At 39.8% G+C, this 14,300-nt stretch overlaps 1 protein-coding gene and 1 non-coding gene across 2 annotated transcripts; one reads left to right on the top strand and one right to left on the bottom strand.

Annotated features, from left to right (window-relative positions):
- Nucleotides 1–379: 379 nt before the first annotated feature.
- LOC122696831 (placental prolactin-related protein 3-like) lies at nucleotides 380–10,907 on the top strand. Its single transcript, XM_043906955.1, has 5 exons — nucleotides 380–434; nucleotides 5,677–5,858; nucleotides 8,043–8,150; nucleotides 9,908–10,087; nucleotides 10,716–10,907. The coding sequence occupies exons 1-5, from the start codon at nucleotides 380–382 to the stop codon at nucleotides 10,905–10,907; spliced, it is 717 nt and encodes a 238-aa protein (XP_043762890.1).
- Nucleotides 3,593–3,699, bottom strand: LOC122697873. The gene has a single exon (XR_006342205.1). It is a non-coding gene; the product is annotated as a U6 spliceosomal RNA (small nuclear RNA).
- Nucleotides 10,908–14,300: the final 3,393 nt, after the last annotated feature.

The raw sequence follows: 14,300 nt of genomic DNA, 5'->3' as shown, positions 1-14,300 counted from the left end.
ATGTGAGGAATTAGCTTAATTTGTAAACCAGAAACTCTACCAGAAGAAATTTAAGTTCATAAAAATATTACGATGTTAATATGCACAATTTAGACAGAGAACAGGGTAGGGTAGTATATAGACATTCAAAACTCTTCATTGCTTAGTGCATCAGGCACTCAAGGAACACCCTCACTGAAGTCTCTCTATAGCTCAACCTACAGGTACCCTCATGGAGAAAGAGATAGCTCTACTCCACAGGCAGTTGAACCCTACTTTTATGGCCTCGTGAGTTTCCTTAAGAAGCATTCGATTCAGCAGATTTCCTCCATCCCATCCCATCCGGCTGACTCCCCACGGTCAACAGGACTTCTCACCCTGGGGTCATTCTGCAATCCCCATGGCTCCAGCTCCCAGCTTCTGTGGACACCAGTGGACTTACAACCCTGTCCGAGGTATGAAAGACAGCAGCATGGCTTGTCTATGTGGTTCTCACTCCATTCAGACGGTCACTGATTAGTTAGTTTGCTCCCCAACAGCTTCAAATGACTCCCCTATTCCAGAGGACAGTCATGGAGGCGGGGATCTCTCCCCTGCGCTTCAGCTCCCTCAGCCCCAGGTGCAGGCTGGTCCCACCTGCTCACTCCTTCTTTCCCCTTCCTCCTTGTCCCTTCTTTCCTTTCTCCTACCGAGTTCTGTGTGGATCCAGACATTCCTTCTCTGTAGTCATGGAGTCCTGCCAGTATTCACCTGGTCTTCTGTGAGAACTGCTGTGTCTTCAGATGTTCTTGATGCATCGGTGGAGAGAGGTGTACCCATTTCCACCTAACCCTCCATCATCCTGTCCACCCCCATTTGTGCATGTATTAGAAATGAGTTTCCCTTTCTATTAAGTAACATTGCCATCACCACACATGTTTAACTTTTGCTTTTTGAGGAGAACACAGGTAGGTCCCACTCTCTTCAGTTGAGTCATTCAGTCGTGTCTGAATCTTTGTGACCCCATGGATTGCAGCACACCAGGCTTTCCTGTCCATCCCCGACACCCAGAGCTTACTCAAACTCATGTCCGTTGAGTCGGTATGCCAGTCAATGATGTCCAGTCTCTCAGAGATTATTTTTTTTGAGATTTCTTATAATTGAGAACATATTGTATTTTTCTTTGTCTGACTTAGTTTACATAGTGTAATGCCCTCCAGTTTCATCCATGTTGCAATAATTGGAAGGATTTCTTTCTTTTTCTAATGGCTAAATAATATTTACCTATATATGTTACATCACATTGTTTTAATGCATTCACCTGTTGAAAGATACTAAGGTTGTTCCTATACCAAGGCTATTGTGAATAATGCAATGAACGTGGGAATACAGATCTCTCTTTGAGAAAATGATCTAATTTCCTTTGACTATATATCCAGAAGGGGGATAATGGATCATATAACAGTTCTCTTTTAAATTTCTGGAGGAACCTCCACAGTATTTTTCTGTGGGATTTGCACTGGTATACCTCCCTACCAACAGAGCATGAGCACTCCTTTTTCTCCACATCCTCAACAAGATTTGTCATTTCTTACATTTTTGGTACTAGCCATTCAAACAGGCACGAAGTGATATCTCTTTTGCTTTATATCTGCATTCCCTTTGATATTAGTGATGCTGAGCATCTTTTCATATACCTCTTGACCATCTATATGTCTTATTTGTGGGAAAATGTCTATTCTTTAAAGATGTAGCATACATTATGTTTACTATATTCCAATATATGAAATTCTGTTGTGTACCTATATATATTAACAATGAACTATGAGAAAGTTGAAGAAAGAAAAGAAGCCAATTTACTATTACATCACAAAAAGATAAAACACTTCGGAATAAACTTAAGCAAAGTGTTGCAAGTTTTTATGGAAAACCTTTAGGACATTGATCTGGAGAAGGAAACAGCAACCCACTCCAGTATTCTTGCCTAGAAAATCCCATGGATGGAGGAGCTTGTGCAGGCTACTGTCCATGGGGTCGCAAAGAGTCGGGCATGACTGAGTGACTCCCCTTGCCTAAGACGTTGATAAGTGAAACCTAGATGCCCATCAGCAGATGAATGGATGAGAAAGCTATTGTACATATACACAATGGATATTACTCAGCAATTAAAAAGAATAGATTTGAATCTGTTCTAATGAGGTGGATGAAACTGGAGCTTATTATACACAGTGAAATAAGCCAGAAAGAAAAACACCAATACAGCACACCAACATATATGTATGGACTTTAGAAATATGGTAATGATAACCCTGTATGCAAGACAGCAAAAGACACAAAGATGTATAGAAGTCTTTTGGACTCTGTGGGAGAGGGCGAGGGTGGGCTGACTTGGGAGAATGGCATTGAACCATGTATATTATCACATGTGACATGAATCACCAGTCCAGGTTTGATGCATGATCCAGGGTGCTTGGGGCTGGTGCACTGGGATGATCCAGAAGGATGGGATGGGGAGAAGGTGGGAAGACGGTTCAGGATCGGGAACACATGTACACCCACGGCGGATTCCCCTCAATGTATGGGAAAACCAATACAATATTATAAAGTAATTAGTCTCCAATTAAAATTAACAATATAAAATAAAACAGTAACACCAACATAGAGACACATAGCACTCAAGTTACAGTAGATTGAGAAAGACACAGTTTATGAGGAAGGAGGTGAAATCACAGAAAATTAGCAATGGTATCAAATGAAGGGGCAGTATTGCCTAGAAAGAAAGCAGAGTTCTCTAATTTTTTGAAGACAACACAAAAAAGCCAGATGGGAGCCCACCAGCTTACTGTATACAAGAAACTTCACCAGAAGGAAAATGAAGTTCATAAAATATGCTGATGCTGAACGCCAAAATCCAGACAGTAAGCGAATAGGGTAGGGTATATGTAGATACTGAGAACTACTCAGAGAGGTAGACATGGAAGCAAATACACTAATGAGCATCAGAAAAATCAAAGCACAAAAGGGTCTGAAAGTAAATCGTAAAGAGACTTGGTAGTCTGATCAAAAGAATAAGAGGATCAAATTAGACAACCAAAATAGTAAGACTTGTGCACATGATACAACCAGAGAATGCTCAGGAAAGAAAGTTTCAGACCTAGTGGACCAGTGAACAGAAGCCTCCAGCATCAGGAACAGAAACCCTGGGCAGAACTCATGAGTGTTCAGTTCTGGAACAGCCTCAGTTTCAAAGTTTGGGCACTATACCGCCTAAAAGCGAACACAGACAAGTATTATAGCTTGCTATGACACTGAATCACTGACAGTATTGTTGGTTAATTTACTTTTCTCATTCAGCTATAAAGTTAATGAATCACGAACCAATGATAATTGACACCATCATTTTCCAGTCAGATCCACTTTAGTCAGAGAATGGACATCTGAACCTGTTATATGATCCCAAGTAACAGTTTTAATATTAGATTTATTGATGTTTAATTGAAAGCTAATTGCTTTACAATACTGTACTGCTTTTGGCCAAACATCAACATAAATCGCCATATTTTTACCTATGTCCAGTCGTTCTTGAACCTTCTTCCCACCGTCCTTCCCATCGCAGCCCTCGAAACTGTTAGAGAAAAATATGGAAGGCTTCATAAATTTGTGTGTTATCCTTGGGCTGGGGCCATGCTAATCTTCTCAGTATTATTCCAATTTTTTAATATATATGCTACCAAAGCAAACACACAAATAACAATTTAACAGAAAAAAAAAATCATATAGTTAGTCATCTGCCAACAAATGATCAATTACATTAAGAATTAGGGTATTCTGTTATATTTACTGCCACTTATAAAATTAAATTTTATAAGGTCCAAAGTTCCATGTAGGAATTAAGCATATATTTATTCATAACACATGTATACATGCACAGATATATACACAGAAATACATCTATGTTATACAAGCCATTATTCTCCTTGCCTGTCACAATAAGCTCTTTAGTTGATGAGAGAGATTGTCCCAAATTTCTCCAACTTATGTCTTCTTTTTGCAAAACACTTCTTTGATTATCATCATCTAATTTTAAATAACCATTTTATTCTTCGACATGCCCCTTTAAAGTAACTAAGAGCAGAGAAAACCTAGTAAATGCTGATATCTTATATTTAAATAAATTACCACTCTTCTGGTAAATTGGAAAAAGAATCATGTTCAGATCTCATTCAGAAGGATAGAATTCCTGTTTAATCAGTTTCTTGTCCAAACTCTATTCTTCCTCACTTCAGTCTTAAATTCTACTTACTTACAAAGGATGGACAGGGAAAGTAATATTAAAATCAAGCTTGCAAGAGCCTATGATTTTATGCTTCTGTTGGCCAAGAGTAGGGCCAGAAGTAATTTGTGAAATATTAAAATACATAATGGAAACATGAAGGTCTAGTTCTCCTATCAAGCGGTGATGTTTGGAGATGGTTCAAAAACTAAGCCCCGTGGGTTGTCAGGATATACTCCTGACCAGACAGATGAATTTACTCCCTAAAACATCAAAGTCAACCCTTTGTTCACAGAGCCAATGACGTTGTCTTAGTTGCTGACCAGGTAATATTCTTGTTACCATTTGGAGATTCACCTGCCATTTTCTCGAAGAAACAAATGTAATGAGAAGATTAAGGATGCTTAAAAGTAGAAGCGTTGTCAAGTTGCCTAGAAGCAAGGCTGACCAGGAGAACCAGGCCCCCACACTGATAATTGTCAAAGACTTTAACTGTGAGTGTTTTATAGACAGAGCAGAACAAGTGGATAAAACCAGTGCTCTAGGGTCACTGCTGTTTTGCAGTCAAAGACAAAATATTTTTCACGTTAAACAGTCATCACAGCTCCTGATATGGTCCTGGGTACACACATGCAGACCGAGAGCCCACAGGCATGTGTGATGTGACATCAGGAAGTGAACAGATGACTGCATTGGTGCCCAGTCACCTCCATCTGCTAATAGTGGGACCAGGGAAAATTATTTGCCCTCTCCAAGTCATTGCATCTTCCTTAACATAACTTGATGATCATAGTGAAGATGAAGGCTAACTCACAGAGCTACTGTGAAAAACAAATTTTAAGATGTTTTAGAGCTTTTGGGAAAGTATCAAAGACATGCATGGGGTTATGAAGGTGAGTTAGCAGATCCAAGGTTCAGTATCCTTTTTCTCTTAGTATTCTTTCTGTACTCAATAGTAGCGATCAGTTAGTCATGTGTTTACTCTTACCTCAGCGTGATGGTAAACCACACAGATCAACTGTACACTTCTTGTCATTTCCGTGTCTAAAATTCAAGCATTAGTCAATGTAGAGTGAAAAAATAACACACTCCAAGAGGACCTGGCTGCTCAGAGTCTGCAGAGTCCCGATATTAAACTGTCTTAAAGAAAGGCCTAAATACTCTGGCTCAGAATTAAGTTCCAAATGTTTGCAGACCACAGAAGTACTTCTGGGAACAATACAAAAATGCAGAGAATATCCTACTTCTCCAACTATCTATCAGTGCAAATGTCATCAACCATCTAAATTCACACAGAAGGCGCTCTTTCTTCTCTACCCCAGCTATTACAGCACCAACTCCTGCTCAGAGGAACATGGAAAGAGAAGGCTTCCCTCCACAGGATGGATTTGATAACCTCAGTTGATTAGATCATCTCAGAATGGCTCATGTTTTTATTTTAACAGGGCCCTGCCTGGTCCTGCTGCTGGTTCTGTCAAATCTGCTCCTGTGCCAAGGCAATTTATGCCCGTCCTGCGGTCCTGACGTGTTTGGCGTCCCCCTGAAGTTCCTTAGAAAAACGTTTAGCCGTGTCTCCAGCCTGTCCCATGACATGCGTAACCTTACCACAATAATGTTAAATGAGTTTGTAAGTACTCAGTGGTGGTGGTTTATTTGCTTAGTTGTGTCCGACTCTTGCGACCCCATGGACTGTAGCCCGCCAGGCTCCCAGAAGGTACCTTCACATAAGTGACTGGGCCATACTGTCCTTTAAACAAGAGGGCTGCATCAGCCAAACTTCAAATAACACACTCTCTAGGTTAAAGACGCCGTCAGCTCATAAGATGTGGAAATTGAAGAAAGGACCAGTTTTGAGAAATCTGAAAGATTCCTAAGAAGTACAATAACTTTTTCAATTTCCTTTCACTCACTTTCTTTTTTAAATTTCCAAAATAAATGATTTTGTATCTGTCAGCTAGGAATGCCATAAAAGAATACAACAGACTCAGGGAATAAACACCAGAAATTTATTTCCTCACAGCTCTGGGGGCTAGAAGTCCCAGATCAGGCACCAGCAAGGTGAGGCTCTGCTGAGAACTCTTTCTTCCCAGGATGGCTTCTCCGTGCGTCCTCACACCGGGTGGGGGGTGGGGAAGAGAGACAGAGGAAAGGACACACAGACACAGAGACAGAAGGGAAAATTCTCTGGTGTTTCGCTTCATGGAGACACTAAACCTATTGGATGAGTGTTGCACCCTAAGAATTCATTTAACCTTAATGGGCTTTGCTGGTGGCTCAGATGGTAAAGAATCTGCCTTCAATGGGAGAGACCTGGGTTCTATCCCTGGGTCTGTAAGATTCCCTGGAGAAGGGAATGGCAAGCCACTCCCGTTCTTGCCTGAGAAATCCCATGGACAGAGGATTCTGGTGGGCTATAGACCATGGCATGCCAAAAAGTCAGAACCCTTTTCAAAACAGTGTACTTTGGCAATTTGGGCTCTAAGACATGAATTTAAAGAACACACATTCAGTCCACAATACTACCTGACATCAAGCACTTTTAGGTGGGACTGGGGAAAAGGAAGCATGTTGATTTTCTGGTCCTTCAGTGTCTCTGTGGGCTTTCTTCTCCAGGCTCAGTGTAAATAGCCAATAAATGAGAACTGCTCTGCGTGAACTGGGTGGATGGAACATGTTAAATAAAGCTGGTCACAAAAACAAATACTGGTAGTTTTTTTAATGCTACAAATTATTGTTTTGAGATTTGCAGTGAATAGGTTTCGAGCCACAATAGAAGGGGAGTTTACAATTGGAAACAATTATTCTCTTTCTGATGAAGGTATTTGAAAGTTGTGTGTTAATTCTTTTAGGTCATTCAAGGAGCACACAATAGAGCAGGCAGCTAATAAAAGGGGGTGCTAAAGGTTTCTATTAAATTTACATATTCTGTGTACTCACTAGTTTTTGTTTCATCCTCCATTTTTGACTGTCCATTTTTTTCCAACTCCTCCAAGTAATCTCTTCAAATGTTCATAACTTCCGTTAAAGATTAGTTTTTCTCTATCAAAGTGTTAGTTAGATTTTTCTACTCTTATTATTCTCAGTCCATTGCTTAGTATTTCCTATAACTTTATGTCATGTTTTTCTGATGTACCATTTTGTCACCATAAACAATATTGTATTCTGCACCTGGGATGAACACTAGTCATTTTGGTGAGCTGGTTCAGAGAGGTCAGTCATTACTGTATTACTCCTAATAAGGGAATATATTGGCTCTAACCCACAGTAAACTTGAGATTAAATGGTTAAATATAGGCGCATGCATGCATTCTAAGTCACATCAGTTGTGTCCAAGTCTTTGCAACCCCACTGACTGTAGCCCAACAGGCTCCTCTGTCTATAGATTTGCCAGGCGAGAGTCCAGGAGTGTGCCGCTGTACCCTCGTGCAAGGGATGCTCCTCACCAGGGATCCAACCTGAGTATTCTTATATCTCCTGCATTGGCAGGAATGTTCTTTACCACTACCATCACCTGGGAGGCACCAAGTATTGGTACAAAAGTACTATATTTGGTTCAAATACTAAAAAATAAAGAAAAAAAAGAAAAAGATAATGATAAAATAGAGAAGGGAAAAGTTTGAACTTAGGAAAGTTAGATGTAAAATCATTTTTATAGAGACAATATATAGAAAAAGTAAGAAAAGAATGACTTTCAAATTTTGTGATGCCTCCCCATTAAAAAATTACATGTCTATTAAACATGTTAATGTTCTGGTTATGGGCTCATCTACTGAATACCCAACAACCCTAACTGATTGCCTGATCCCTTTAGGAAGAGAAGTATCCCCAGAGTAAATCGGAGTATAACAATACCATCAATGACTGCCACACCAATTCCCTCCATGCTCCTCAAGAAAGAGAAATGGCCGAAGAGATGAATGTGAGTATTTCACCTGGGTTTTTCACCAGATCAAGTGAGACAGTGTGTAGCTTAACAGGCTTCAGATTATTAGAGGTAATGGTAATTGTACATGAAGAAAACGGTGAAGGAATTGTAAGCAGTTGAAGAGGCATTATATTATGCAGTTGATGAAACATGAGCAAATCAAGGGATAACTAAAGATTTTTAGTATCAAAATAAACAACAGATCTATAAATTGTCCATGCAGACAAGTTTAGTTCAAGTAATGCATTAGACACAGGATTGCAGCTATTATTCTGTACAAAAACAGGGAATGAATGGGAACTTCCATGTGTAAAATATAAGATTGCAAAATTCATGAATATGTAAGAAACACACCCCAGTTTTGAGTACTCGCTGTTACTAGTGACTCCTACGTGGGAGTCCTATTCTGCACCATTCGAGCCAGTGCATCTGCCTCTCAAGGCTCTCCTGATTCTGCTTCTACTTCTCTGACACCTCCTTCATTTGTCACTCTCAATGACTCCTCCATCACCTTTTATTTTTAATTTGTAAGTTTCCCCCACAAAGGCCTATGTAACATTGCTTTGCTTCTCATGGCCACAACAATTGGCTCTGTTCTAAGGAAACACAGTTTACATATCAAGCCTCAATGATTAATGACAACTCCATATTTTCACCATTATAATCTCTCCTTTCTAATTTCCTGCATTATCCTTAATCCTAACATTATTTAAAATGCTTTCACATGCATCCCGCCTTAAAATTCTATCTTTTCTCTCTACAACTTTCTTAATGATATCAGCATTCTTTCCTATGTTAAGCTCATTAATAATTAGGATGAGCAAGTAAAGGAAACATTCAAAAAGGAGGAGGATGAGGGATTTTTCAAAAAGCTTGAATTTAAAGTTTATTGAGAGTTACTATATGGTCATACATGTTACTAAGCACTTTATGTGCATTACTATATTTCATCCTACTCAGTTCTCTGTTCTTTACCACTAAAAGAGTTCTTGGCTGTAAAGAAATCAAGATTATTAACTAGAGATCTTCAGCCCCCAGGATTTTCATGCTCAATTCTGTTAGTAGTAGTGAACCTGGGGGAAAACCCTCCATTGTGAATCCCACGGATGCTGTTACCAAAGATAACGCAGTGCCATTTTCTGCCCGGACACATGTCAACAAGACAGACTCTTCTGATACCAGCATGGGGGCTGGTGTTGGGATCAAATGAGGAAAAAAAGCCTGCTTAGGAATGGCATGTCTTCTTGATTGTCTCTTTGTTGTAACATTACAAAACAAATTGCCAATCGAAAATCAATACGAATGACTTATCTGATTCATTAATACGAAAGAATCACTGGGTGATAATGATGTGGGCACAGGTAGAATGCCTCTTTCCTGGGTCAGATACTGCAGGCACATACTGACTTGTAATAAAATACTTAAATTTCTATAATGCAAATAGACAAACATCAAAGAACTCACTGAGTGGGTGGTAGAATTTCAGAGGAAAAAGAAAATTCATGTTATAAGTTAGAACTCATCAGAAGAATTAATTCATAAAATAACCCTGATTATTAATAATTCAGTGAAGTGTGATCTAATAGCCTACCTTTTATAGTTTTGCAACTTTTACTACCTTCAAAAATCTCTGCATACACATAGGAATAACCAAAAGTCTTTCAGTTCAGCTGCTCTGAGCAAAGATCACATGTAACCAAAACCATTGAATTATGATTATTTCAATGAGACTGTTTCTTATGTTTGCTTAGAATGAAGACCTTACTAAGTGGATACTCATGTTACAGTACGTCTGGACTACTCCTATGTTTGATCTAGGCACTGACCATCAGATTAAGAAAGACCTCTCAGATACTATCATATCAAGTGTCTTAGAGAATATTGAAAAATCATCCAGACTTCGAAGAATCTTAGAGAGGCGTTTCAGACAGGTGAGCATCCTGCAGAGGGCTTTCTTGCTTTGTTCATGAATGAAAGAGTTGACCTCTGTAATGCATAAGGAGTTTTGAAATATCTCATTTTGTAAGAAAAAGATTCATGAATTCTATATGCTAGACTGCTACTGCATAAAGCAGGAGACTAGTCGTTTAAAGTGATAGATTCCATTGTAAGCAAATCAGAATTTCACTGCAATTTTTGACATGTGCAGCCTTTCCTGTATTGCACACGATTCCACCAAAAGCTTGCGTCTTCCTGGGCACAGGTGGTTGAAATATTTTCAAGAGTAAGAGAACTAGAGAACAGAATTTCCAAGCTCAGCATTTTCCTCAAAGTATCCCAGGACATCTGCTTGAAGTTCCACTTGTCTTCTTTCTCTGTTCTCCTCAAATCAAAGGATGAGAGTGGGAAGGAAGAAAAGAGAAAGTTAAAACTAAACTTGAGTTATGTTTCTACTTTTTAGATTCCTAATTGTTTTCTCATAGGCTAGCTCAAAAATGCATATCTAGAGAGTTTTACCTTTGTATGTCTTCCCCAAATCATAATTTGAGAATTACAAGGGACAAATAAAAGGAAATACTAATAAAACACGTAAGAAATCATTATCTTTTGGGTATTCAGATGATTCGACCAATCAGGCAGAAGTTGACCGAGGATCGCATGTACTGGTCAGGACACCAATCCCTGTTGTCCAGCGATGAAGATGTACGTCATTCTGCACTTTATAACCTGTTCAAGTGCCTGCGCAGCGATTCACGTAAAATTGACATGTACAGCAAGATCCTGGCGTGCCGAATCAGCGACCAGTGCTAAATCCACATCTATGGCATCCAGCTCGGAGATGGTGCTAATGATCTATCCCATAGCAAGCGTCTATGAAATTACAGCTTTTTCATGCATGCTCTGTGAAATGGGTCTCCTCTTAAAAAAATAAACACAGACTCTGTAGAGATTTGGAATCTAAGAGGACAATTTGTTAACATTTCTATTTTCATTGAATTCAAAATAAAAAGAAAATCCACCCCTACAATTGAGAGAATGAAGCTCCTATTAAAATTAGTCCGAATAGCAGAAACTGACATTACAAAGACCGTTAAGAGATTACGTAAGAATCACAGAAAATTACTCTGGGTCAAGTTATGAGAATCGAAGAATTAGACAATTGTTCATGGTTCTGGTCATGCTACCAAAAAGACTGAATCCTCAGGATTCTTATGAAAGCCAGCCGCAAACTGTCAGCCCACTGTCACAGTGTTACACCAGACAGGATCAGTGCTTCGCCCCTTTGTACAAATAGCATGAGGTTTACTGAACTGTGTGACGATTGTTAGGATGCTGTCTTAGACCTTCTGGGTTTTTCTAAAAAATATCACAGACTTATAAACAATGGACATGGATTTCCACAGTGTGGTCATGCAGGGTCCTTTCTGGCTACACACTTCTTATTGTGTCCTCAAACGGGGGGAAGGGATTGGGACCTCTGTGTGTCTCTATGCATAAAAGCACTCATCTCATTGAGGAGGCTCCATCCTTTTAATTTTGTCACCACAGAAAGGCACCACCTATGGATACCATAATGATGGGAATCAGGATTTCATCATATAAAATTTCTGGGGGACACAAATGTTGAGACCATAGCAGATACAAACATGAACTGCCTCCATCCTCCTCCAGTGGCTGTCTTCACCCACACCCCACTGCATCCTCATTTTCTGCACCACCTTGCAACCATTCCATACATTCTGTCACTCTGGGTTTCACAAAGCCAGATCAGTTAAGTGTCAACTCCATCTCATATTCAGCCTATTCGTTGTTTCCCTGTCCCCTGCTGAGGCCCAGGGGACCTACCAGGAAGCATTGATGTGTCCATTTCTGCAAGGTTCCTTGTCTCTCCTTCTCTGGATCTTCATTCCTTGGGCCATGTTGGAAGAGGGTAGATGGAAACGAGATGGTAAAGTTCTGACATCACTGACTTACATGGTGCTATTGTAGCCTTCTCTTGGTCCAGACGGACTGATCTGAAATTCTCCCTGACTGACAAGTGTTTCTCTTGTGGGGGATCCTTGTGATTATCCCGAGCTTTCACTAGTTGGGTATCCCCAACGCCATAGTTTCCTTTTTAACCAGGGAATTATTCTGTTACCCGTGGCTCACCACCTCCAGTAGTCACCATAGCCTCTCTGTTTCCCTCACTCTGCAAGCACCATCTGGAGAAAATTAAGTAGCCCACCGTCAGCTGCCTACTAGCTGACCCACAGGAAACCCATGTATCATAAACACTCTGAACAACTGAATGACAGAAATACACGTGTGCCTCTGCACCCGCCTGAGTCCTCCGAGGACAATTGTCCAACTGGTCACATAGACACTGAGTCGATCAGAGCGCTGGATTTAAAAACACATTTATCTGAGAAGTGAGATACCATTCTCTCTTCCTTTTAGAGTAACTATCCTAGTCAGTAATTATTTGGCCTTCCACACAAGCCCTAGTAGGTCCCTGAATTAAAAATCCTCTCAATAGACTGAGTCTCTACTGAGACTGGAGCAGTGTGACTGGATTAGGGTTGCTCAGCTTGTTCAAAGGCCTCCAGACAACCGGGGATGAGGGCCAATCTCTTGACTGGCTCTCCTAAGAAGTCAGTGATGTTGCTGGGCTGGTTGTGCAGCATCCTTAGGGCTTTAGCCATAATTCCTAGTAAACAGAAAATGGGAAATCAAAAGGTAGATGGGAAAGGGGGATAAATTAGAGAGAAGGAAGATAAAGACAGAAGGAAGGAAGAGCAGCAAAAGGAAAGTGAGTCCAGGACTTAGGTAGTGAAAGATGAAAAGATGTTAGAAAAATGTATTTTTAAGGACCCAAATACATACATACATATATATATATATATGTATATATATATACACACATATATATGTTATAATATTGTAAGAACAAATATCTCATATTCCCTTTTATTTCCATTTTCTCTTCTCTCCTCTCTTTTTCTTAAATTGTCTTTTATATTAGGAGTATTCTTTTGTTGTTACTAAAGGCCATATTTCTTGAGATTAACAAAGCCTGGCAAGTCTTCAGGGCAGAATCCAGCCAAATTATGTTCTTTTAGGCACATACAGGAACACTGTCCAGCAAAGTCAACATCTTCCCTCATATCTAGGGTTATTCTTGCCTGAGTCCTGCCCCTGTGTCTACCTGGGATGACCCAAACCTTCCAGAACATGACAGAATACTTTGCCCCAAAGCAAGCTATCAAAACCTCCTTTGGGAGAATCACATATGCCAATTTTCATGAGGGAGAATCATATATGCCAATTTGCAGAGTGTGTCTTTATTCTACAAAACAACAGGAAACCAAGAACATTTAGTCCAAGAGAGCAAAATGTCCAGAATTAGAAAAGAGAAACTTCAATGTGCATTGAGGAGTTGTGGCTGTTGGGACTCGTAGAGAATAAGAAAGAGAGCAGAAAGAGCTGGCAATATTAGGACAGTAAAAATCAAGGAGAGCTCTGTCAAGTGAAAAGACACAGAGGATGTCAGAGATACAGGAAATGAAATAGACCTTGACCACATGCAAGGAATGAGGCAGACATAAGAGCCAAAAAGGCATCCAACAATATGGGACTAGTTGAGTCAGTCAGTGAAAAGTCAGAGAGAAGGGAGGAGATAAATTAAGGTTTTATCCAAAAGCATCTGAGCTCTATTTTCCTGTTATTTCATCAACTTAGTACCAGAAATCACCAAAAAAATGTTAAGGTTCTGCAGCAATTGATAGAAATAAGTGCTCTACGGAGCCTCTGCTAGACCCTCTGGAATACCAGAAGCAAAGCACGACTACCCAGTGATAACAAGCAGTGAGTCTCTAGTCACTTTCAACACTTAAATAAGACATACATTGTAAAGAATAGAGGATGGATGGAAATAAAATGGAAACAACCCATATCTTTACAGAGCCAGCCTAAACAAAAGCTAAAACCTAACCAAAATAGAGGTAATGGTCTCCTTAATCATGTGTCCCCTTTCTCCAAGAGTTCCTCATTCCTTTTGCCTGAATCCTCCCTTGTTTACTAACCCTTCATTGCCTTACTCTCAGCAGACGGTCAGCTAGTCACTAATCAAATAAATAATTACACAGTGTTCACTCCTGAAATATAGTTGTATTGATGGACTCTTCAAACTGAAAAGCTTTCTAATCCCCTGAAAGTAAAATT

This window comes from Cervus elaphus, chromosome 7 (assembly GCF_910594005.1).
Source record: "Cervus elaphus chromosome 7, mCerEla1.1, whole genome shotgun sequence".
Taxonomy (NCBI): Eukaryota; Metazoa; Chordata; class Mammalia; order Artiodactyla; family Cervidae; genus Cervus; species Cervus elaphus.
The sequence above is the reverse complement of the archived record's forward strand: the minus strand, read 5'-3'. Positions and strand labels throughout refer to the sequence as shown.

What these genes read in the sequence shown, in the direction of transcription:
- LOC122696831 (XM_043906955.1), top strand. Translation starts at nt 380, where the DNA reads ATGGCTCCAGCTCCCAGCTTCTGTGGACACCAGTGGACTTACAACCCT. An exon ending in AAATGGCCGAAGAGATGAAT is followed by an intron (nt 8,151 to 9,907) that starts GTGAGTATTTCA and finishes ATGTTTGCTTAG; the next exon opens with AATGAAGACCTTACTAAGTG. An exon ending in TAGAGAGGCGTTTCAGACAG is followed by an intron (nt 10,088 to 10,715) that starts GTGAGCATCCTG and finishes TTGGGTATTCAG; the next exon opens with ATGATTCGACCAATCAGGCA.